At 41.0% G+C, this 27,471-nt stretch overlaps 2 protein-coding genes across 2 annotated transcripts in view; one reads left to right on the top strand and one right to left on the bottom strand.

Annotated features, from left to right (window-relative positions):
• The window catches only part of LOC115113074 (semaphorin-4G-like), a 53,975-nt gene that overhangs the window by 20,785 nt on the left and 5,719 nt on the right, over positions 1 to 27,471 (bottom strand). The window contains 1 exon segment of the mRNA XM_029640296.2: positions 18,715 to 19,227. Coding sequence (XP_029496156.2) covers positions 18,715 to 18,850 — 136 coding nt within the window. The 5' untranslated portion in view covers positions 18,851 to 19,227.
• Positions 313 to 2,860, top strand: LOC115113075 (tubulin beta chain-like). The gene is made up of 4 exons (XM_029640297.1): positions 313 to 781; positions 926 to 1,034; positions 1,267 to 1,377; positions 1,517 to 2,860. The coding sequence occupies exons 1-4, from the start codon at positions 725 to 727 to the stop codon at positions 2,575 to 2,577; spliced, it is 1,338 nt and encodes a 445-aa protein (XP_029496157.1). The 5' UTR covers positions 313 to 724; the 3' UTR covers positions 2,578 to 2,860.

Below are 27,471 nucleotides of genomic sequence, written 5' to 3'. Positions count from 1 at the left end.
CCACATTATGACCTAAAGTGAAGAACATGACAAAATATTACATTTTCCCTCTAATTTATTGAAAGTGCTTCAGCAGTAACCTATGTACCTAGGGCCTGCTTCATACAGCATCTGCATACCAAACGGCACCCTATTCCCTTGATAGTGCTCTACTTTTGACCAGGTATTCCCTATATAGTGCTCTACTTTTGACCAGGACCCATGTAGATCACCAAATAGGGAAAAGGGTGGCCCCTGCTAAAGCACTCATTTATCCAGCTGTATTTCTCGCAGGACAGGAAGTTAGCGGGCTAACCCATACTGTGTGGCTAATTAGCTTTGGAGGCGTACGCACACTGAGAATCAAACACAGAATTTAGCAGCTGTCGCTAACACTGCGAGGGGTCACAGAGGACTACGAGAACTATGTATACAATGTTCAGTTGAGGGGTAGCTAGCAGTGGTTCTGGTTCGATACTTCTGCAGGTGCTAACTACTAATCCCTCACTAGGCTCTGTGTGAGTACAATGCAGACCAATAGATTTGAAAGTCCGTGCCGTGCTCCAGGATGCAACCCCACTCAGTCCTACACGCCAAACCCACAGGCGTCCAATAGAAGTGCAAGATAAATTGTCCGGTCAACAGTCCATTCAACACATCCCAAACACTTTACCTTGGTGTGAGACTGGGATCAGGGCTCTCTGACATCTGCAAGAGGATAAATACACATTGCACAAAGGAAAGGATGCGAGAAATCGTTTACATTCAAGCTGGCCAGTGTGGCAACCAGATCGGCGCAAAGGTGATGTATAATATAAAGAGATAAAAATTCAGTACTCAGTCCCCCCTCTCTCTCTATCACTGTCTTGTTCTCCTTCTTTCTATCATCAATATCATTGACTTTTTCAGAGGTGTTTGGTTAGATTTGACTGTGCTCTCTGTCTAGTTCTGGGAGGTGATTAGTGAGGAGCATGGAATCAACTGCACTGGGGACTATGTGGGCGACTCAGACCTTCAGCTGGACAAGATCAGTGTCTACTTCAACGAATCCTCGTGTGAGTCTCTCTCTGTGTCTTTAATACAGGAGTCAACATTCTATGTCAATCCCTGTAAACATCCCTTGTGTATTTACATTAGTGTATTAATAAAATGTTTTAGTGCAGTAACAGTGATCAAAGTAATTCTCATTGCGTACTCAAATGTATTAGGGAACTACATGCAGCAATGTGCGCATTTATCCAGTCCATTCCCTTAATCATGTGTCTCTGTGTGATTGTCTCGCCCCAGTCTCCAAGTATGTCCCCAGAGCCATCCTAGTGGACCTGGAGCCAGGAACAATGGATAGTGTGCGCTGCGGACACATAGGACACCTCTTTAAACCGGACAATTTCATCTTCGGTCAGTGGGGGTCTCTGCTTTGTGATGATGTCACCAAACCAATTTTGCTCACTGTGTACATTAATAGCTGCCTAAATCATCCATAAACCAGCTTAAATTATCCTTATAACAAACTACCTTATCTCCCCCCATGCTCTAGGTCAGAGTGGAGCTGGTAACAACTGGGCTAAGGGCCACTACACAGAGGGAGCAGAGCTAGTGGAAGCAGTGATGGACGTGGTGAGGAAGGAGGCAGATAACTGTGACTGTCTCCAGGGCTTCCAGCTTACCCACTCCCTGGGCGGGGGCACAGGCTCTGGCATGGGGACCCTACTCATCAACAAGATCCAGGAGGAGTACCCCGACCGTATGATGGCCACCTTCAGCGTGGTCCCCTCCCCTAAGGTGTCGGACACGGTGGTGGAGCCCTACAACGCCACCCTCTCTGTTCACCAGCTTCTAGAGAACACAGACGAAACTTTCTGCATCGACAATGAGGCGATCTACGACATCTGCTTCCGCAAGCTCAAGCTCCCCACACCCACCTACGGAGACCTCAACCACTTGGTGTCGGTCACCATGAGCGGGGTGACCACATGCCTTCGCTTCCCAGGCCAGCTCAACGCAGACCTCCGCAAGCTGGCCGTCAACATGGTACCCTTCCCCCGCCTGCACTTCTTCATACTGGGCTTCACCCCACTCACTAACAGGGGGGGCCTGCAGTACCGTGCCCTCACCGTGCCTGAACTCACCCAGCAGGCGTTCGACGCCAAGAACATGATGGCAGCCTGCGACCCGCGTAACGGGCGCTACCTCACTGCGGCGATGGTGTTCCGGGGTCACATGTCTATGAGGGAGGTGGACGAGCAGATGCTGGCCATTCAGAACAAGAACAGCAGCTACTTTGTGGACTGGATCCCCAACAACATTAAGACAGCGGTCTGTAATATCCCACCCCCTGGACTCAAGCTGTCCGCCACCTTCATAGGTAACAATACAGCCATCCAGGAGCTGTTCAAGCGTCTCTCTGAGCAGTTCACCGCTATGTTCCGTCGCAAGGCCTTCCTGCACTGGTACACGGGAGAGGGAATGGACGAGATGGAGTTCACCGAGGCCGAGAGCAACATGAATGACCTGGTGTCTGAGTACCAGCAGTACCAGGACGCCACCACTGAGGAGGAGGTGTTTGAGGATGAAGAGGAAGAAAAAGGAATAGCCTGAGATCCAGAACAAAAATGTAACTTTCTTAAACCATCAAATAATGGGCCGTACCAACATCAACAAAATCGTAATGATGGTGCAAATGCATCCAATTACATTTTCACATGACATTTTTCATGATTTTTTGTTGTTGCTTTGTCTGAGTGTCTATAGCAGTTAGCCCAAGCAGGGTCCCAAAATGCCTTGCCGTCTCAGAAATGGATAGTGACTTTAAGTAGCACTTATTTATATAACCCATATTGAAGCCACTTTGTAATGAACTTCTTCTCCTGAATGCATTATGTGTTACGCAATATTTATATTATTAAAGTTAACATTTTTTTACTGCACAATGTTTGGAATTCTATTTCTATGGTTGGTGGGAGTCAAAGTTCACCTTTATAATAAACGATTGCATGCATCTATCATCGCATTTGCAGAGGAACAATAAAATAACATTCCTAATGTCATAAGGAGGTCTAGGCTACAGGTATGCACTATGTTATTTTAGGCATATGTGAAGCAGCTCGCTTGCCAGCCATGGTCCCAGCAATTTGAAAGAATATTTTTGAATTTCGCGCGCTGACTTTTCAGCGGAATGCTGTCGAGGGGTTCCGCCTGCCCTAGAAAGGTTAATACAATTGGTTGGCCTAGGCTACAGCATACAAAGCAGAAAGAATACCATTTCCAAATAATCAGCTGGACAAAAATTGTTGTCTGTCTGAGCGACCTGCTCCGCCCGCAGCATGAAACATGTGGCCACGCCGCAATGATCTCTGTCGGGACCCGCAGGCTCTCTAGCCTACATTCGGTAATAGTAGTCCTAGTCACTGCAGCCTAATATGTTAATTTAACTCACGACTTAAAAGTTCATCGAACTCACAAATGTAAAAAGACCATTCTGAATAGAGGCACATTCGGGGCTCAGCCCCAGGGGTAAATTATTTTATTAGGTCCAGAATTTTTTTTCTCCTTTTCTAAACACATTACATGGAGACATGTAGAATATTTTTTAATACCACAAAAATTAACAAAATGACACAGACAAACTTAGATAATTATAAACAATCTTGTCTTGAGTGTAACCAATAGCCTAGGCCTACGGAAAGAGAGGAGACAAACAGATTGTACCATATGACATCCATCTAGCCTGGTGGAGAAAATGATAGTCCTAAAAAAAAAAAAAAAAACTTTCCAGAGGCACAGACTCAATGATAAAGAGTGTGAAGGCAGGGCTTAGTCTCGGAAATCCGACCAACAGGTAACCGCAGTGCCCAGGGTCATGATCCCACCCAGACTGTCTTGGTAAATTCTAAAAGGGAAAAACAAAACGTTCCCGGGGAGGGTCCTTTTCAGACAGACAACTATCCCAACAAATGGCCTGTAGGCAGACATGCCAGAACATTCAAATTCAAAACGAAAGTGGCTTTCAGATGTATATTTTTAGGCCACCTGTGGAGTAAATGTAATTCCGGTTCATCTGCTCTGTCGTATTGTCATCACATGTTAAGGTTGAACACTGAGTTCCTCAAAAGCCTGTGCAAAACAAACTAAGTTGGAATAGTTACCACTTTATTACTATTATTATTATATGTAATCAGTAATGTTAGTATTATTAATATTATATTGGAATATGTAATATGCGTACATATTTAAGGAAAGTTTTAATTTGCAGTGTACAAACTTAAACATGATGAACAGAAATGACATTTACTCTAACGGGTGGCCAAAAATACATATATGAAAGCCACACCTCCAATCTTCTGATAGGCTGCCACCTCTACAAGATATTATTAAAAAGGTAAAAATAATACCTTTACAAGAGGGATTCATCAAAGACTGTTTTCAGAGGGGTTCCTCAAGGAACCTTTTTGAACTGGAAAGGTTCCCCCAGTGTGGTAATTCTTTCAGGATCAGTTTAGCCTTTTGTTCACAACTAATAACATCACATGGACAGGGGGAATCTGTTGCTAGATCAACATTCCTATCCTGATTCATGGAAAGAGAAGACTTGTGGACAAGAAATGTCTGATTTCTTCACCCCGTGAAGGTACTAGCAGCTGGTATATTTTGTTTAAGAAGATTATTATCTGCAACTGTGGCTGAGCACTCACACACTTAATTATCAACAATAACTGTACACTCATAGAAAAAAGGTTCTGGGCTGTCCCATAAAAGAACCCTTATTTGTACCTGGTATAATCCTTTTGGTTTTCATGTACAGTTGCTTGGAAAAGTATTCACCCCCCTTTGCATTTTTCCTATTTTATTGCCTTACAACCTGGAATTAAAATTGATTTTTTGGGGGTTGGTATCATTTGAGGTACACAACATGCCTACCACTTTGAAGATGCAAAATACTTTTTATTGTGAAACAAACAAGAAATTATACAAAACAACTGAAAACTTGAGCGTGTATAACTATTCACCCCCCAAAGTCAATAGTTTGTAGAGCCACCCTTTGCAGCAATTATAGCTGAAAGTCTCTTGGGGTATGTCTCTATAAGTTTGGCACATCTAGCCACTGGGATTTGTGTCCATTCTTCAAGGCAAAACTGCTCCATCTCCTTCAAGTTGGATGGGTTCCGCTGGTGTACAGCAATCTTTGAAACATACCACAGCTTCTCAATTGGATTGAGGTCTGGGCTTTGACTAGGCCATTCCAAGACATTTAAATGTTTCTCCTTAAACCACTCAAGTGTTGCTTTAGCAGTATGCTTAGGGTCAATGTCCTGATGGAAGGTGAACCTCTGTCCCAGTCTCAAATCTCTGGAAGACTGAAACAGGTTTCCCTCAAGAATTTCCCTGTATTTAGCGTATTTAGCGCCATCCATCATTCCTTCAATTCTGACCAGTTTTACCATCCCTGCCGATGAAATACATCCCCACAGCATGATGCAGCTATCACCATGCTTCACTGTCGGGATGGTGTTCTCGGGGGGATGAGAGGTGTTGGGTTTGTGCCAGACATAGCTTTTCCTTGATGGCCAAAAAGCTCAATTTTAGTCTCATCTGACCAGAGTACAATCTTCCATATGTTTGGAGAGTCTCCCACATGCCTTTTGGCAAACACCGTACGTGTTTGCTTATTTTTTTCTGGCCAATCTTCCATAAAGCCCAGCTCTGTGGAGTGTATGACTTAATGCGGTCCTATGGACAGATAACCCTGAAGGAGCTCCACAGCGGAGATTGAATTATCTTTGGTCTCTTTGTTGCCTCTCTGATTAATGCCCTCCTTGCCTGGTCCGTGAGGTTTGGTAGGCAGCCCTCTCTTGGCAGGTTTGTTCTTTCCATTTTTTAATAATAGATTTAATGGTGCTCCGTGGGATGTTCAAAGTTTCTGATAAGTTTTTTTTATAACCCGACCCTGATCTGTACTTCTCCACAACTTTGTCCCTGGCCTGTTTGGAGAGGTCCTTGGTCTTCATGATGCCGCTTGCTTGGTGGTGCCCCTTGCTTAGCGGTGTTGGAGACTGTCAGAACAGGTGTATATATAGAGGTCATGTGACAGCTCATGTGACACTTAAATAAAGCCCACCTGTGTGCAATCTAACTAATTATGTGACTTCTAAAGGTAATTGTTTGCACCAGATCTTATTTAGGTAAATACATATGCAGACATCACTTTTCCGTACTTAATTGTTTAGAATGTTTTGAAACAATACTTTTTTTAAATTTCACTTCACCAATTTTGACTATTTTGTGTAAGTCCATTACATAAATCCAAATAAAAATCTATTTAAATTACAGGTTGTAATGCAACAAAATTGGAAAAACACCAAGGGGGTGAAAACTTTTGCAAGGCACTGTAATAATAATATGTGGAAAAGGAACCAAAAAGGATTTTCCTTTTAGGTTCTTAAATTTTTATTTTTACAAAGAGTGTACTGTGTAGCTACTTATCTAGCAACTTATCAATAACAAGTGCCTCTCTATGGGCCAATTTCCCTGGACTAAGAAGCACTTCCAAGGTACAATCTCTACTGTTTTTTAGTTTAGAAATGGGCTAAGTCTGTGTACGGAAAACCACCCTTATATGCAGTAGAGGCTGCTGAGGGGAGGACGGCTCATACTAAGGGTTGGAACGGAGCGAATGGAATGGCATCAAACACATGGAAATTACATTTACTCTACATTTACTCCACTCCAGCCATTATCACCTGCCTTTGCTCCCCAATTGAGGTGCCACCAACCTCCTGTGCTTATACGTTTTATATGTATTACACTACGTTGCTGGAAAACCTTGGTAGAGCAGGTGCGAAGTTAGGTCCTGTGATGCCCATGTGAATTTACTTTCTTTTTCAGCTTCAGCCCAGCCTAACTGGCAAGTTTCTGTGTTTCATTTCTTATACTAGGTTTGAAATCCTATCTTTCTTCAGTTTTTTTTTTACTTCCCAGTGACTAACATTGAGATTCATCAGACACAAAGGAAAGGTTCCATATTATTACATTACTTCTGGATGACAGTATTACAAGCCTATTGTATTCTCTCCCCTGGAATCGTGTGAGATCTTCTGTGAGCAGAATTGTGAAAGACAATGCCATTCTCTCTCTCTCACACACACACACACACACACACACACACACACACACACACACAGCCTGTCATTAAGAGAGGGGACAATGTGTGTTGCAGAGACAATGCCTGAGTTTAGGGGCGGACTGATTTGGAGGCCCCAGGCAGAGACCAGTCAGGGTAATCCTAGCATTTTGCTTCACTAAGGCAGAAGAGAGTATGAAGGAAAATAATAATACAGTTAAACTCTTGGTAAATAGTATGGTCTATAGCGTATCATGAGGTATTATTTTATAAATATATACAGTTGAAGTCGGAAGTTTACATACACTTAGGCTGGAGTCATTAAAACTAGTTTTTCAACCACTCCACAAATTTCTTGTTAACCTCTTACCTCTACCTGGGACGCTTGCGTCCCAACTAGAGCTCTGGAAATGCAAATGCGCTACGCTAAATGCTAATAGTATTAGTTAAAACTCAAAAGTTCATTAAAATACACATGCAGGGTATCAAATTAAAGCTACACTCGTTGTGAATCCAGGCAACAAGTCAGATTTTTAAAATGCTTTTCGGCGACAGCATGAGAAGCTATTATCTGATAGCATGCACCAATACACTACAACAGAAAAGCACAGCAGGGGACGTAAACAAAATAATTAGCATTTCGGCGTTACACAAACCGCACAATAAAATAGAAAACAGTCATTACCTTTCACCATCTTCTTTGTTGGCACTCCTAGATGTCCCATAAACACTATTGGGTCTTTATTTCGATTAAATCGGGCCATATAAAGCCAAGATATCGTTATATGTAGAACGTAACGTCATTTTTAAAATTCAAAAAGTAGACGATAAACTTTCACAAAACACTTCGAAATACGTTTGTAATGCTACTTTAGGTATTAGTAAACGTTAATAAGCGATAAAAATCATCCGTAGGCGATGTACATATCATTACCTGTCGTCTTGGAAAACATTTCAGGAGAGAGCTCTTCCGGAATGATCTGGGCGGAGACCGGAGGTACGTCGTGCCCCTCTTTCGGTTCAACCAAGAATCAAAGAGGATTAAATTCACAAGATACTCGACTGCATGGGGATGCTGTGGGAGTTGAATGCTCGGTCTTATCTAATTCGGCTCACTGTTAACAATTGCTGGAAAATGATATTTATTTCCATTTTCTGTGATCAGGTTTTCCTGCGCTTTCCGATGTAAACGTTATGTAATAGCCACAGTCGTGATTTAACCAGTTTTAAAACGTCCGAGGGTTTCCTATACACACATTCTAACCATATGAACGTACTATATTCCTGGCATGAGTAGCAGGGCGCTGAAATGTTGCGCGATTTTTAACAAAATGTTCAAAAAAGTAGAGGGTAGGAGCAACTAGTTAACAGACTATAGTTTTGGCAAGTTGGTCTACTTTGTGAATGACACAAGTAATTTTTCCAACAATTGTTTACAGAGACTATTTCACTTATAATACACTGTATCACAATTCCTGTGCCTTTAAACAGCTTGAAAAATTCCAGAAAATGATGTAATGGCTTTAGAAACTTCTGATAGACATATTGACATAATTTGAGTCAATTGGAGGTATACCTGTGGATGTATTTCAAGGCCTACCTTCAAACTCAGTGCCTCTTTGCTTGACATCATGGGAAAATCAAAAGAAATCAGCCAAGACCTCAATTTTTTTTTTGTAGAGAATTCCAAACGCCTGAAGGTACCACGTTCATCTGTACAAACAATAGTATGCAAGTGTAAATAACACGGGACCACGCAGCCGTCATACCGCTCAGGAAGGAGACGCGTTCTGTCTCCTAGAGATGAACGTACTTGCGAAAAGTGCAAATCAATCCCAGAACAACAGCAAAGGACCTTGTGAAGATGCTGGAGGAAACAGGTGCAAAAGTATCTTTATCCACAGTAAAACGAATCCTATATCGACATAACCTGAAAGGCCGCTCAGCAAGGAAGAAGCCACTGCTCCAAAACCGCCGTAAAAAAGCCAGACCACGGTTTGCAACTGCACATGGGGACAATGATCCCACTTTTTGGAGAAATGTCCTCTGGTCTGATGAAACAAAAATAGAACTGTTTGGCCATAATGACCATTGTTATGTTCGTAGGAAAAGGGGGAGGCTTGCAAGCCGAAGAACTCCATCCCAACCGTGAAGCATGGGGTTGGCAGCATCATGTTGTGGGGGTGCTTTGCTGCAGGAGGGACTGGTGCACTTCACAAAATAGATGGCATCATGAGGTAGGAAAATTATGTGGATATATTGAAGCAATATCTCAAGACATCAGTCAGGAAGTTAAAGTTTGGTCGCAAATGTGTCTTCCAAATGGACAACAACCCCAAGCATACTTCCAAAGTTGTGGAAAAATGGCCTAAGGACAACAAAGTCAAGGTATTGGAGTGGTCATCACAAAGCCCTGACTTCAATCCCACAGAAAATTGTGGGCAGAACTGAAAAAGCGTGTGCAAGCAAGGAGGCCTACAAACCTGACTCAGTTACACCAGCTCTGTCAGGAGGAATGGGCCAAAATTCCCCCAACTTATTGTGGGAAGCTTGTGGAAGGCTACTCGAAACATTTGACCCAATTTAAAGGCAATGCTACCAAATACTAATTGAGTGTACATTATGTAAACTTCTGACTCACTGGGAATGCGATGAAAGAAATAAAAGCTGAAATAAATCATTCTCTACTATTATTCGGACATTTCACATTCTTAAAATAAAGTGATGATTCTAACTGACCTAAGACAGGGAATTTTTACTAGGATTAAATGTCAGAAATTGTGAAAAACTGAGCTTAAATGTATTTGGCTAAGGTGTATGTACATTTCCGACTTCAACTGTATATATAATTTTGTTGTTGTTGTAATTATTATTATTTAATGTTACTTGTGTCAGGTCAACGTCAAACAAATTTTTACATATGTAGATATATTTAAATTACAAAATGAAACAGATCATAACCAGCAAACACCAAAACAAATGTTAAAAACATACAAAAACAATAAGTTTTACACATTCCCTTTCAGTTCTCTGCTCTTCATTTTTCATTGCTTTAATATTCTTTTCTCACTCATTTCATTAACATTTTCGTTACATACAATTCATAATTTGAATGTCACAAAATGTGTGGCTGTAGTAAGAATAGCCATTGGTCCATTCTTATATGAACATGCCCTCCAGCTTTGTTTTGACATTTTCTCAGAACATCTTAATTAATGAGAAAATCCAAAAAGATGGCCATGAGCGCATTTTCCTTCTTACAACTGGTATCAGAGAATTCTGCTTTCAATTTATTACATATGATGGGAGTCCTATGAACCCTTTGCATAATCTTACACTGCATCTCTACCTTTCTGGTACCAGAGGTGGAAAATGCTATCAGAGATATCAGGAGGAATTGCCTTGTTATTTATAAGGGGAGTCAGAACAGAAAAGTAATCCTTTCTCCCAAGGTGTTTGCAAATCTCTCTCCAGATCTTAAAGGTGCTGTTAAGAATCGGGTTATGTTTCACTTCTGTGCTGACTGAGTTTCTATCACCAGTCATAACACTGATTAATGAGTATGGAGATGTGAAACAGGAGTCATTACTGACCCAATTAGAGCAATGTTCATCCTGAGCCATTCTGTAGTTATGCGAGCACGACATGCCCAGTTATAAAATAGCAAATTAGGTAGTGCCAGGCCTCCTAAATTATACGGCAGCTGCACTACTAATTTGTGGTATTTTTCTGTGCTGTGCCATATACAATCTGAGAGGTATTTATTGAGTTCATTAAAATTATTATTTTTTGTTATATATAATGGCATCGTCTGGAGAAACAAAAGTCTGGTGAAAACCTTCATTTTAAATCAGATGAATTCTACCCATCCATTATGATGGCAGGTCCATCCACCTATCTAGGTCTTCATTAACCCTAAGTACAGGTGCAAAGCTGCTGTTAGACAGGTTAGCTGCTATTAGACAGATTGTGAAGTTTATTCAACAAGAAAAATGGAATGAGTTTCCGTTCAAATTGACAAAGTGTTGTCACTCAAGCTCCCTAGGGGCATAGCTTCTGATTTATAAAAATACATTCTGTAGTCAGAAAAAGGAGCTAAACCTCTTAATTGAGTCAATAAGAATGGGAATAAAGGTTTCTGGGTTAGAAATTAATAGCAAAATATCATTGCATATAGAGATATTTTAAATGTTTTATTTTATTTAACTAGGCAAGTCAGTTAAGAACAAATTCTTATTTACAACGACGGCCTACCCCAGCCAAACCCAGACGACACTGGGCCAATTGTGCGCCGCCCTATGGGGACTCCCAATCAAGTCCGGTTGTGATACAGCCTGGATATAATGTTGTTTTTTCATAATAAGAATGACAGCCCCTCTGCTTTTAGAATTATAGGATTAGTAAAACACTTTGCCTATACAGTCTCACTTTAATTTCTAATGTTCCAAGTCAGTCAGATGTCTGTCCTGTAGGAGCGCAATCTGTTCCTTTTCTCTTTTAGGATGAGTCAAAACTTTTTTTAGGCGAATGAATTCCTTTCAAAAGAATAGTAGGTATCTTTAAAATCATGGGGGTTTGCTGTTGTTACAGAATCCGCAACAAGCAATGAAAGAGCAATAAAACCTGTCTGATCATTTTTAACATATTTGGCCAACATTAAGATAAAGAAAAACCAACCTTATACATCCAACATTACATAACAAAATATAAACACTTCGCTTCTGAAAATAAATATAACGTGGTCTAGGTCATCGTCTCCTATGAGCATCTTCATCATTGGTCCAAATAAATGTTAAGATTTTACCATTAGCTACCCTGGTACTGTCTACCTTCCAATGAGGCCTTGACCCAAATGGAAGTAGATATCAATGCAATTAAAACTGCATTCAATTTTGCATTCAGCCAGAAAAGCCATTAGCTGAAAGATAATTCATATTGAATTAATTATTATAACCTAATAATACTAATGATAAAGTCATAATAATAGTAATAGTGAGCTGGGAAGGAGAAAAGACAATTCATGATTACAAACTTCCATTAATTAAACAAGCTCCTAGTTTAATAAGAACACAATAGACTTAAGAAAGAAGAGGGATTCGTTCATGACAGCTGGCTTCTTAATCGAATGTCAGAACAAATCCCATTCTGCTTCCTATTATAGACAGCAAAGTCAAACAGAACAACCTCTCAATATTTGAATCCCAGTCAAAGTCAGGGCGAGTCTATAGTGGCTCATTAATCTATCAACCTTAATTATTCGGGCCATATTATGATTGTCGTCCAACCGCTCGAGTAATTTTATCCCTCTGAGCTCTTAGCTCCAACATAAAAAAACATTGAACCATTCATGGGGAGTAAAAAAAAAAAAAGCGGGGTCTTTGGAACCTTTATCCTGAGAGCGGACAGACACCCAATCAATATAAAAATCCAAACAGAATAGACTCGTACAATCGACTACTGTTGACCATAGGTGCGCTCGACCCCACCCGCCTCGAGCCGTTGGTCGGCTGAGGCCCCTGCCCCCTGGGTCCAAAGGGATTTTCCAAGGATGAGAAAGACCCCGCCCGGCCGGCCGCCTCGACAGGCATAGAGACGAACGCACCCACAAACCCCACTTCCACATAAAAGTAGCATCATACGTTGAACCAAAATAAATCAGATCTATGAATAGTTAAATATAATTTTCATCCACACAAAACATTAACAGTACCAGTCAAAGGTTTGGACACACCTACTCATTCACTAATTTTCTTAATATTACAAATGTTCTACAATATAGAATAATAATGAAGACATCAAAACTATGAAATAACACATATGTAATCATGTAGCAACCCAAAAAAATGTAAACAAATAAAAATATATTTAATATTTTAGATTCTTCAAAGTAGCCACCATTTACCTTGACAACTTTGCACACTCTTGGCATTCTCTCAACCAGCTTCACCTGGAATGCTTTTCCAAAAGTCTTGAAGTTCCCACATATGCTGAGCACTTGTTGGCTGCTTTTCTTTCACTCTGCGGTCCAACTCATTAACAAGGCACACCTGTTAATTGAAATGCATTCCAAGTGACTACTCATGAAGCTGGTTGAGAAAATGGCAAGAGTGTGCAAAGCTAGCACAGACTGGAATATGATCTGGGATTCATCGAATGGCATTGAGGAGTATACCACCGGTCATCGGCTTCATCAATAAGTGCATCGATGATGTTGTCCCCACAGTGACCGTACGTACATATCCCTACCAGAAGCCATGTATTACAGGCAACCTCCGCATCAAACTAAAGGCTAGAGCTGCCGCTTTCAAGGAGTGGGACACTAATCAGGACTCTTATAAGAAATCCCGCAACACCGTGAAACAAGCAAAGAGCCAATACAGGATTAAGATTGAATCCTACTACACCAGCTCTGACGCTCGTCAGATGTGTCAGGGTTTGAAATCTATTACAGACAAAAAAGGGAAACCCAGATGAGAGCTGTCCTGTGATGTGAGCTACCAGACGGGCTAATTGCCTTTCACGCTCACTTCGAGGCAAGCAACACTGAAGCATGCTAGCGTCCCACCTCGACAACAGCCAGTGAAATTGCAGAGCGACATATTCAAATACAGAAATACTAATTTAAAAATTCAGAAAAAACATACAGGTATTTTACGTAGGTTTAAAGATTAACTTCTTGTGAATCCAACCACCGTGTCAGATTTCAAAAAGGCTTTACGGCGAAAGCATATCTTATGATTATTTGAGAACATCGCCCAGCAAACAAATCATTACAAACAGTAACCAGCCAAGTAGAAGAGTTACACAAGTCAGATATAGAGATAAAATTAATCACTTACCTTTGATAATCTTCATATGGTTGCACTCAGAAGATATTAATTTACTCAATAAATGTTTGTTTTGTTCGATAAAGTCTCTTTATATCCAAAAATCTCTGTTTTTTCCCCGCACGTTTTCTTCAGTAATCCACAGGCTCAAACGCAGTCACAACAGGCAGACAAAAAAATCAAAACTGTATCCGTAAAAGTTCATAGAAACATGTCAAACGATGTTTATATTCCATCCTCCGGATGTTTTTAGCCTAAATAATCGATAATATTTCAACCGGACAATAACGTTGTCAATATAAAAGGTAAGCAAGAAAGGCACTCTCTCGGTCATGTGCATGAAAAAGCTCTGTGACACTGCAGGGTCCACTCATTCAGACTGCTCTTACTCCCTCATTTTTCAGAATACAAGTCTGAAACTATTTCTGTTGACATCTAGTGGGAGGCATAGGAACTGCAATTTGTGTCCTAAGTCAATGGATACTGTAATGGCATTGAATACAAAACCAAAAAAATCCTACTTCCTGGATGGATTTTTCTCAGGTTTTCGCCTGCCAGATCAGTTCTGTTATACCCACAGACACTATTTTAACAGTTTTGTAAACTTTAGAGTGTTTTCTATCCAAATCACTTATATGCAAATCCTATCTTCTGGGCCTGAGTAGCAGGCAGTTTAATTTGGGCACGCTTTTCATCCAAAATTCCGAATGCTGCCCCCTACCCTAGAGAAGTTAAGCAGGTCAACATTCACAAATCCGCGGGGCCAGACGGATTACCAGGACATGTACTCAAAGCATGCGCGGACCAACTGGCAAGTGTCTTCACTGACATTTTCAACCTGTACCTGACCGAGTCTATAATACCTAGATGTTTCAAGCAGACCACCATAGTCTGTGTGCACAAGGAAGTGAAGGTAACCTACCTAAATGATTACAGTCCCGTAGCATTCATGTCGGTAGCCATGAAGTGCTTTGAAAGGCTGGTCATGGCTCACATCAACAGCATCCTCCCGGATACCCTAGACCCACTCCAATTCGCATTCCGCCCCAACAAATCCACAGATGACGCAATCTCAATCGCACTACACAATGCCCTTTCCCATCTGGACAAAAGGAACACCTATGTAAGAATGCTTTTCATTGACTACAGCTCAGCGTTCAACACCATAGTGCCCACGAAGCTCACCATTAAGCTAAGGACCCTGGGACTAAACACCTCCCTCTGCAACTGGTTCCTGGACTTCCTGACGGGCTACCCCCAGGTGGTAAGGGTAGGCAACAACCCGTCTGCCCCACTGATCCTCAACACTGGGGCCCCTCAAGGGTGTGTACTTAGTCCCCTCCTTTACTCCCTGTTCAACCACGACTGCTTGGCCTAACACGACTCCAACACCATCATTAAGTTTACTGACGACACAACAGTGGTAGGCCTGTTCACCAACAAAGATGAGACAGCCTATAGGAAGGAGGTCAGAGAAGTGGTAGTGTGGTGCCAGGACAACAACCTCTCCCTCAATGTGAGCAAGACAAAGGAGCTGATCGTGGACTACAGGAAAAGGCGGGCCAGACAGGCCCCCATTGACAGGGCTGTAGAGGAGCGGGTTGAGAGTTTCAAGTGTTCACATCTCCGACAAACTACCATGGTCCAAACACACCAAGACAGTCGTGAAGAGGGCACGACAAAACCTTTTCCCCCTCAGGAGACTGAAAAGATTTGGCAGATTTTCAAAAAGTTCTACAGCTGCACAATTGAGAGCATCCTGACCGGTTGCATTACCGCCTGGTTTGGCAACTGCTCAGCATCTGACCGTAAGGCGGTACAGAGGGTAATGTGTACGGCCCAGTACATCACTGGGGCCAAGATTCCTGCCATCCAGAACCTATATAATAGGCGGTGTCAGAGGAAAGCCCATAAAATTGTCAGAGACTCCAGTCACCCAAGTCATAGGCTGTTTTCCCTGCTACCGCAAAGCAAGCGGACCAAAAGGCTCCTTAACAGCTTCTACCCCCAAGCCATAAGACTGCTGAACAATTAATAAAATGGCCACCGGACTATTTACATTGACCCCCCCCCATTTGTTTTGTACATTGCTGCTACTACCTGTACTACCTATTATCTATGCATAGTCATTACCTCGACTAACCTGTACCCCCGCACACTGACTTGGTACCGGTACCCCCTGTATATAGCCTCGTTATTGTGTTACTTTTTATTTTTTACTTTAGTTAATTTGGTAAATATTTTCTTAACTCTTCTTGAACTGCACTGTTGGTTAAGGGCTTGTAAGTAAGCATTTCACGGTAAGGTCTACACTTATTGTATTCGGCGCATGTGACAAATAAAGTTGGATTTGATTAAAGAGGTGGTTGGGTGTTTTAAACAGCCTTTCTGAATCTCATACTTCCCATTCCTACTTTAAAGAATCTCAAATATAAAATCCATTTTTGTTTACTACAAGATATGTATGTGTACTACAAGATATGTATGTGTTACTTCATAGTTTTGAAGTCTTACTATTATTCTACAATGTAGAAAATTGTACAAATAAAGAAACACCCTTGAATGAGTAGGTGTGTCCAAACTTTTGACTGGTACTGTACATGCAGTTAGTCTGTATCGTCCCGTTTGAATGACATGAAGCATGTGACCAGAATGCAATAGTCACCGTTAGGCTATTTCACCAATAAATCATATCCAGTTGAAGTGCGTAGTCGTACAGCATACTTCACAACATTACATCATGGGTCATGACTGTCATTTCCTTCAGTCTTTAGTGAGTGCTTTATATCCATTTGACTGTAGTGTGTCCGCTCCCTAACATGCATGCCTGCCTCTGCGTCACTGACCGATTCAGAAATAAAAAGGTGTGGGCTATATGTGCCCAAGCATCCCCCGACATGTAGGTCTACTTTAGAGGCAGGTTGATTTAAAACAAATGAGAATAGTAAATATTCTATAGCATTGTGATGGTTCATAGACCAAATGTAATTTGAGTCAATAGAAGGTGGTGGGCTACTTACATATTATGCCAGAGTGAGTACATCTTCTGGTGATTCAAATGTCATAAGGTGACACTTTTGTGTCAGGCTTAAGGTTGCCGGGAATATCATGGCGAACCGAATCCTCTTGCTTATCAGCTCCTCACAGATTCTGTTGAAGCCCCGGCATTTTGCCCGTACACTGGCAGAGAGGTCTTGTTGGAAAGAAATCCCAACGCCTTGTATTAGAGTGGATTCTTTGTCTTTGCCACTGACAGGATTGTCTCTTCATCGGTGTAGTTGTGAAGTTTAATGCAGACACACTTCGGTTGGTCTCTTCTCACCTGCCCGGGACCATGGTGCCCTCAGTAAATTTTCATTATGCCCTTTTTCGTCTCCAAGCCAAGCAGAGTTGGTAGCCATGTACCAAAGAATTGGATCGGACTGACCACTTCGGTTCCTTCTCTCAGATTTGAAATGTTAATATTGCCTCTGTGACTTCTTTTCTTAAAATTAGACAACGTTTCCGTCCGTTTTTCCACCGTTTTCTCCAGTGTTGTAATGCTTACAGTTAGCATAGAGTCCTCAGCGGTGGAAATGAGCTTCTCTCCTTCCTCGATTCTCTTCACATTCACATCCAACTTAGTTTCAATTGTAACAAGGGTGGCGGAAAATGTCTTTAATTTCTCGTCAATTATATTGATAAACTTTTCTGTAATCGCTTTGACAGGTTCTGTGTTTGGTGAAGTTACAGCCAGCTCTGCTATACTGTTTGCGGTGGCTTTGTCCTCCCGCCACCCTAAAAGATGTCTGTTTTTCTCCTCTCTGGTTAGTGCTTTTGGTCGATTCATGAACAATAATCTAGATGTCACATTTAGATGCTGGAATCTCTCGCTAAAACTTGGGTTACACACAAAATAAAGACAAAGTATTTTCATGTTGACCAGCCTTCAGCACGTCGGTCGTGAATCCCATGTACTCTAACTCAGGCGAGCAGAACCTTGAAACGTCCTTAATATTAAAGATTGCGCACCAATTGTTGTTAACAAAGAGACCCCCCCCGACCTTACCAGACTCTCATTCTGTCCTGCCAACATGTATATTATCCATGTCCTTGTTCAGTCATGACTCTGAGAAGCATAGTATATTACAATTCTTAATGTCCCATTGATAGGATAGTCTCGAATGGAGTTTGTCTAGTTTATTCTCAAGTGATTGCACATTTGCCAATATAACAGAGAATAGAGGTGATTTATTCCCTCGCCACCATATCTCATCAGGGTGCCCGCGCACCGGACTCTATAGCGCCATCTCCTTCTTCGAGTGTCGGGGATTTGGGCCTTGTCCAGAAAGATCTAGATGTATTTAGCCTCCGACTCACTGAAGTAGAAGTGTCCCTGTCTTAATCAAGGTTAGTGATGTCTGTTTTCATGTCCAGAAGCTCTTTTTGGTCATAGGAAATGATGGCAGAAACATTATGGTCAAAAAAAGTCAAGATCAGCTAAAAACAAATACAGAAAGATCAAATCCATTGTCATTATCCCAGAGTACATTAGGCTGAAAAATCGAATACATCCTGAGAGTGAGAGGAGGAGACGAGATAAGTCTAAGTTGTAGTCACAGTTGTTCTTCTATAAACCCACAATGGTGTGATAGAGTACACCTCTCCTAGTTTGGACAGATGAGTGAAGCTGTAGCTCTCGCTCTCTCTCCCCAGATTAATGAGAGAGAGGGCGAGAGAGAGAGAGAAGGGATGGGATTCCAAAACAATATTGTTTCCTTCTATGCGTCCGAGGTGTGTGTGTGTGCTTACCGCTGGTAGTTATGGTGATTCTGGGGGTGACATCCAGGTCTATGGGGGGTCTAAATGGGTATCCCACCGTCACACACACACCGCAGCTCAGGAGCAGGAGCAGTGCGGGCAGGGTAGTACACACACACACTGCCATCTCCACACACACACACACACACACACAGCCAGGGGGAGAGAGCTGCCCTCCTACTACTCCTCAGAGAGGTGGAAACAACACACTCACTCGGGAAAACACACACTCATGCACATGCATTCACATAAACACACACTAGCGAGCTGCCATTCTTCTACTATTCAGAGTAAAGAACTCACCCACTCACACCAGCTCAAGCAAAGAAACACAATTGCTCCCACACACACCGCTGGAAGGCAGTCTTCTCTCCTCTCGGCAGACACACACACACACACACATATATACTCTCTAGCACATACACGCCAACAGACACTGGAAGTCTCTCTCGCTCTGTGCTGAAGCCTGAACCAGCTGGCTCATCTCCTTGCTGCAGGTTCCATCTATAGAGAAAACACACAAAAACAAGATAACTGTTAGACTTGTCCAATATCATCTACACATACAATACCAGTCAAACGTTTGGACACACCTACTCAAGAGTTTTTCTTTATTTGTACTATTTTCTACATTGTTGAATAATAGTGAAGACATCACAACTATGAAATAACACATATGGGATCATGTAGCAACAAAACAAAGTGTTAAATAAATCAAAACATATTTTATATTTGAGATTTTTTAAGTTCCCACATATGCTGAGCACATATTGTCTGCTTTTCCTTCACTCTGCGGTCCAAACCATCTCAATTGGGTTGAGGTTGGGTGAATGTGGAGGCCAGGTCATCTGATGCAGCACTCCATCACTCTCCTTCTTGGTCAAATAGCCCTTAAACAGCCTAGAGGTGTGTTGGGTCATTGTCCTGTTGAAAACCAAATAATAGTCCCAATAAGCGCAAACCAGACGAGATGTCGTATCGCCGCAGAATGCTGTGGTAGCCATGCTGGCTAAGTGTGCCTTGAATTCTAAATAAATCACAGGCAGTGTCACCAGCAAATAAGCCCCCTACCATCACACCTCCTCCTCCATGCTTCACCGTGGGAACCACACATGCAAAGATCATCCGTTCACCTACTCTTCGTCTCACAAAGACATGGCAGTTGGAACCAAAAAGCTCATCAGACCAAAGGACAGATTTCCACTAGTCTAATGTCCACTGCTCCTGTATCTAGGCCAAAGCAAGTCTCTTCTTCTATCGGTGTCTTTTAGTAGTGGTTTCTTTGCAGCAATTCCACCAGGAAGGCCTGATTCACACAGTATCCTCTGAACAGTTGATGTTGAGATGTGTCTGTTACTTAAACTCTGAAGCATTTATTTGGGCTGCAAACTGAGGTGCAACTAACTCTAAATCACTTATCCTCTGCAGCAGAGTCCACTCTGGGTTTTCCTTTCCTGTGGCGGTCCTCTTGAGAGCCAGTTTCATCATAGCGCTTGATGGTTTTTGCGACTGCACTTGAAGTTTTCAAAGTTCTTGAAATGTTCCAGATTGACTGATTATCATATCTTAAAGTAATAATAGACTGTCGTTTCTCTTTGCTTATTTGAGCTGTTCTTGCCTTTACATGGACTTGGTATTTTACCAAATAGGGCTATTATCTGTATACCACCACTACCTTGTCACAACACAACTGATTGGCTCAAACGCATTAAGAAGGACAGAAATTACACAAACTAACTTTTAACAAGGCACATCTGTTAATTGAAATGCATTCCAGGTGACTACCTCATGAAGCTGGTTGAGAAAATGGCAATTGTGCAAAGCTGTCATCAAGGCAAAGGCGGGCTACTTTGAAGAATCTCAAATATAAAATATAGTTTCATTTGTTTAACACTTTTTGGTTACTACATGATTCCACATGTGTTATTTAATAGTTTTGATATCTTCACTATTATTCTACAATGTAGAAAATAGTAAAAAATTCAGAAAAACCCTTGCATGAGTAGGTGTGTCCAAACTTTTGACTGGTACTGTAAGTCTGATCTATGTTAGATTTATTTTATAACTCCAAAGGACAGAATACCACTAAGACATTTAAATATTCAGCAATCATTATCATAACCACAGCAATCATTACTATTCCATATAACTGTATCAATTGCATGTGTATTCGTCAACCCATCACTGTGTAATATGTATAATAAACCAAGTAAACACTTACAGATAAGATAGGGATGGAATGCAATCGAAATCCAGAAGCATGAAATTAGTGTGAGCGTTAAAGCACTAAAATCCATAGAGAAAAGGAGAGAATCAAACATTCACATTGGTTGATGAGGCGGAGGAACGACAGCTATCTACAAGTGTTTCTACAGGCTGCAGAGGAATGAGAGGGGGACAGAAGGGCAGAAGGACAGAAGGGCAGGGGGACAGAAGGGCAGAAGGGCAGAAGGACAGAAGGGCAGAGGGACAGAAGGGCAGGGGGACAGAAGGGCAGAGGGACAGAAGGGCAAAGGGACAGAAGGGCGGAGAGACAAAGGGAGAGACGTTTCTGTTGTGTGGAGAGAAAGAACGTAGAGAGTCAGAGAGAGAGGACAGAAAGAAAGAGTAATAGAATGATCCTGCTGCCCACTCTAGTAGAAGGGGAGATTGCTTACAGACTGATAGAATAAGAGAAGAGAGGAAAGATAGAAAAGTAGTTTGATGGGTGCAGTATAACATAGAGCAAGTTTCTAGCTTCCCCTTTAGCTCTCTTCAGTTCTATGGCTTTAGGTCATAAGGAATCACATGCTGTAAAAACACTCGTAGCCCTCCTGTGGAGCAAGGCTCACCCTGTTTCATCTGATTTAGCAGGGTGCTTATCTTTCCCTATTTCTGTGTCTCTTGCTGTCTCTGGGCGATTCTATGCCAGTGTAGGCTGAAAATATTTTTGGTATCTCAGATCGTTCTGGCAATTCTCAAAGAAACGTCATTGGGAGGAAGGATTTCTGACATGCTATTTACATTATTATTTTTTTTAATCAGAAAAAAAATCATGATGAAAGTGGCCCTTTTTAGACCTATACATACCTCCTGTAAGAGCCTATGAGCCAAGAACCGTATATGATACAGACCAGGGCCCAGCTTCCCAAAAGCATCTTAAGGCTAAGTTAATCGTGATAACCATTGAGCTCAATAGTTCTAATGATGAACTTCGCCTTAAGACACTTTTGTGAAACTGGGCCCAGGGCTCTAAAGTGCGACAAAACATTTTGTTGTGCGACATGGAATTTGATTTTGGGAGCACTGTGAGACCTATGAAAAGAACCTCCCGGATAATAATTGTTCTAATGATAAGGCTTCATTGTACTGTACTGTTGTTTCCAAGTTCCCTCGAGAAACAATCTAGTGAAGACTCATTAGAGTCACGGTTGCACCATTACTACAGCGAAAACGGCCTGCTTCTAGACCAACCAGATCAAAAGATCGGACACATATTACGGCACAATTATTTTTCTTCCTATAACGGATTGCCGGGATGGCATTTTACATTCATAAACCATGTTGTGGGCCTTCTAAAAACGACTTGCGTGTCAACGTTGTTAACCATTTGTTTAGTCTTTGTTTAGTCATGTTACCTCATTGCATAGCTAACAACCTGGTAACTTCCCCAGCGTATTTGGGGGGAGAGAAAGAAAGGAAACGGGATAGCTTCTTCATGAGATCAATGGTCCTAGCAATGAATGAATGACAGGTCTCTTGCACGTTGTCATCACAAACTTGACATTTTTAAAGAAACAGTGTAGAATCTTTATGTAATGCATTTCAATAAGACAAATAGTTATTTTACACAATGTAGGAACCTAATATTCCACAAAGGACTTTGTAATTTCAATGGCAGGTATTTGTAGCAACATTTGAACTTTTATAATAAACTAACGTATTTACAGTTTTACATTCTAGCACAACACCTGCTTCAAAAGTAGATTGAATTCATGTAGGACCAATAGGTGCTCCTAAATTTCATGTGGTGTTCCTAACTTTTTAAAGTTGTGAGCACCAGTGCTACCAATCTTGTATTTTTTTTATTGAAGCCCTGACACAGACAACATCATAGAGTCATTATACTCCATATAGTGTTCTGTACATAAAAAATAAAAATATATCAAAAGTATCCTTTTGATTTAGCGTGTTTCTAGATAAATTGTTAGGAACAATATACTCTTCAAACATATACAATTTCCAGAGTGGGCTCTCTGGTACTTTTAATGATATGACAATATAGGTCATTAACCAATCCCAGTCCACCTTTAGGATTGCACATGGCGTAATTCACCAGCAGAGGGAGTTGCCGTTGAATCTATTTTCCCATTCACTGTGTTGGTGGTGCTCATAAAATGTATGGTACCTTCCGAATTAGCAGAGAGCTCACTGGGAATGTGATGTACTTCTATATTGTTGCAAGCGATATGTCTTAAAATGAGAAAAAAGGGTACTATCGAGATATTAATAATATGTTAAAAGTTGAAAACATTTGTGAAAATGTGTATTTCAGAATCTAGACATGCTCCTTATGTTAGAGCACAATGTAAAGAGTGTAATGACACCATTTCAAGACTACCTTCTTTATCTAAGATTCTTGAATCCTTGGCTAATGTACAACTTTGTTCCTTTTTATCTGATTTTTGTATTTTTAAAATAAACCAATCAGGGTTTAGGCCTGGGCATAGTAGTACCACAGCAACCACGGTAGTTGTTAATGATCTTGACAATGCCTTGGATGCTAAAAGAGCTGTGCTGCCTAGTTTATGAACCTGTCAAAGGCATTCGACACTGTTGATCATTCTGTTTTGCTGAAGATGTTATCAAAAATAGGCCTGGGATATACAGTCTTTTTATGGTTTCATAATTATCTTAGCGACAGAACTCCATGTTGACAAAAGGTGTTCCTCAGGGTTCAATTTTGGGTCCATTATTGTTCACCTTGTATATTAATGACATAGGAAACACTGTTAATACTTGTAACATTCATCTCTATGCAGATGACACAGTTTTGTATTCCTGTGCCACCTCGGTGTAGCAGGCCATTCGTGAACTTCAGCATGACATTGATTCAATTCAGAAATCACTTACAGTTCTTAAATATGTGTTAAAAACAAGTAAAACCAAGCTCATGCGCTTCTCTAGGTCACAAAAGGTTGCCCTGAGGATCTGCATATTTGCGCTACAAATGGAGCCCAAATTGAGCTTATTTCTCAATATAAGTAACTGGGTGTCAACAAAACAAAGGAGATGATTGTGGACTTCAGGAAACAGAGGGAGCACCACCCTATCCACATCGAAAGAACCGTGGTGGAGAAGGTGGAACGTTAAGTTCCTCAGCACACACATCACAGACAAACTGAATAGTCCACTCACACAGACAGTGTGGTGAAGAGGGCGCAAAAGCGCCTCTTCAACCTCAGGAGGCTGAAGAAATTTGGCTTGTCACCTAAAACCCTGACAAACTTTTACAGATACACAATCGAAAACATCCTGTCGGGCTGTATCACTGCCTGGTACGGCAAGTGCACCACCATCAACCCGCAAGGCTCTCCAGAGGGTGGTGCGGTCTGCACAACGCATCACCGTGGGCAAACTACCTGCTCCCCCGACACCTACTGCACCCAATGTCACAGGAATGCCAAAAGGATAATCAAGGACAACAACCACCCGAGCCACTGCCTGTTCACCCCACTACCATCCAGAAGGTAAGGTTCATACAGGTGCATCAAAGCTGGGACCGAGAGACTGAAAAACAGTAAGGCCATCAGACCGCTAAACAGCAATCACTAACTCAGAGAGGCTGCTGCGTACATAGAGATTCATATCACTGGCCATGTGTATGTGACCAATAAAATGTGATTTGATTGATGACAAATTGTCCTTAATAACGCATATATAAAATCTGACTTAGATCCAAGATTGTTTTTTATATCGAAATAAATCATACCCCAGTATTGAAAACAGGAGAAAGATTGTTAAGACAACGCTTCTCCCTGTATTGGATTTTGATGATATTGTTTACATGCAGCAACCTCTGTTTTGAAACCCTTGGACACAGTCTACCATTCCGCAATACATTTTATCACAGGGGACAATTTTAGGACCCATTGTAGTCTGTATAAAAATGTGGAATGGACCTCTCTGTCTGTAAGAGAGCTGCATTCTCTCTTTTATTTCATTACAAAGCAGTCTTACAGAAACTGCCTCCGTATATAACTTCATTAATGAAGTTAAGAGTCATAAGTTACCAGACCCGTCTCAGGAATGGATAACACTAGAGATCCCTTCAGTCTCCACATATGTGGGTAAATGTGCAGTTTGTTTTTTGCCCCTAATATGTGGAACAATCTGCAGAGTTCACTGCAGTTACATGTGCTGGTGCCACGCAGGAAGTTTACGTTATTGATTATATTGTTTTATACACATATGTGTATGTTTTATTATTCTGTTTTTATTGTAAATATGGCTCCCTGTTTAAATAAAAGGTTAAAAAAATGAAGATGTCTGTATCAGGTATAGGTCTAAAAAGGGCCTAAAATGTCCAATTTAATCATTCAAAAAATGGTTTGTAATACAAATGTAAAAAGCATGTCATAACATCCTTCCTTCCAATGTGAGAATTGCCAGAACAATCTGATATACCAAAACTATTTTTTACACTGGAGTGGAATCTTCCCTTCTCCATCACACACACACACACACACACACACATACAACTATATACTCTCTCACAATAATAATAATAATAATTTGGTGGGTGCTTATATTTGTCCTATTTCACACATACAAGTGTGTATTAATACGCATGTGTGAATATGAAATATGTTTTTGGCATATCCCAACTCTCCCTGAGACACCCTCGGAGAGTGGGGTCATGGCCAGGGTCTGCCATTATCAACGGCAACCCTGGAGCAATTAAGATGAAGTGCTTTGTTCAAGGGCACAGACTTTTCACAAACAGGTGTACGAATGCACACGCAAACACACTACTATAAACACCCTCAGTCTTCACCTTCCTAATGTTGTCTCTCTTTGGTGTAAACATTCACACTCTCTCATTCCATAAAACAAACCCACCGGAACTCTCGCTCTTACCCCCATTTACTCTCACACACACACACACACACACACACACACACACACACACGTCCAAGAGGAGCCTGCAGAATCTCACTCTAGACATCTGTAGATTCTGTATCTGAAAACATCACAACACTCCACAATGCTGTCATGACAACAGATTGCATTGCCGTAGCTAACTACCTCTCTACCTCTGGATCAGGTAAGCAGTAGACCGCAGGTGTAGAACATAGAAGTAGAGCAACATACCTGTAGATCAGGAGCACACATAATAGAAATAGAACATACTAGAAGATATACATAGTTCCACTGATAGAAGGCTATTATATTATGCTATAGTTTTCAAATAGTGCAAAAAAATGTGCATAAAATGTCACAGGGAGAGTCTGATTGTTATCATTTCCTAAAGTTTCCAATCAGTCAGCTTGTCAGAGATGAGGAGCTCTTATCTTGACAGAGGGAAGGCTGAGTCAATCACAGAGTGCTGCTGGGCAATTACACGTTAACAGAATGACGCTGAGACTCCGATTTTTCACTTCAAATGAAAGCCAAACAAAAACCATTGATTGCAAAGTTAAACAATCCAGTGATGGGGTCAATTCAAATTCAAGGCACTCAATTCAGGAAGGGTTTTTAATTTAAAAACTGTGTAAGAGCTGTTTGAAAAGACAGCTTGAAATTTGGCGGGATGGAGTAGTAAATTAGTTAATAGACCAACTAGAAAGAGAGCTCCAAACCTCTTTCAATAACAGCTAGTTTTAAGTTTACCCCTCCCCACTCAGACCACTCCCAGACAGTCCTTGCTTGAGAAATTGCTTTTTGCTAAGGTGCTTTTAAAAAATAAAAATATATATTTTTTTAATAAAAATAAATCACAGTAAGGTACTTCATTGTTACCCAGAAATAATTTGATATTTAAACAAAAACGGCTGTATTGGACCTTTAAATATCTAATTCGAACTAAGATCCAAAGATATCTGCAGAAAGAACGGGGTGTCAACTATGACATGACACTTTGAGTTTGAAAAAATCTCTTCATGGTGATGTATCCTGAATAGGTACACAAAGGTAGAAAAATGTAATATCCTCCATAGCATTTTTGGGTATTATTTTACACAGTGGCTATTATTCTAATGAGCTCCGCACTCAAACAAGACCACATTTGGTTGGTTTGGACTAGAGGTCGACCGACTATGATTTTTCCAACACCGATACCGATCATTGGAAGACCCAAAAAAAGACGATACCAATTAAAATCGGCCAATTTTGATATATATATATATATATTTGTACTAATGACAATTACAACAATACTGAATGAACACATTTTAAAAAAACTTAATATAATAAATAAATAAAATCAATTTAGTCTCATATAAATAATGAAACATGTTCAATTTGGTATAAATAATGCAAAAACAAAGTGTTGGAGAAGAAAGTGAAAATGCAATATGTGCCATGTCATAAAGTTAAAGTTTAAGCTCCTTGCTCAGAACATGAGAACATATGAAAGCTGGCAATTCCTTTACACATGAGTCTTCCATATTCCCAGTTAAGAAGTTTTAGGTTGTAGTTATTATAGGAATTTTAGGACTCTCTCTCTGTATACCATTTGTATTTCATATACCTTTGACTATTGGATGT

This window comes from Oncorhynchus nerka, linkage group LG28, assembly GCF_034236695.1.
Source record: "Oncorhynchus nerka isolate Pitt River linkage group LG28, Oner_Uvic_2.0, whole genome shotgun sequence".
Taxonomy (NCBI): Eukaryota; Metazoa; Chordata; class Actinopteri; order Salmoniformes; family Salmonidae; genus Oncorhynchus; species Oncorhynchus nerka.
This window is presented reverse-complemented; position numbering and strand designations above follow the sequence as displayed.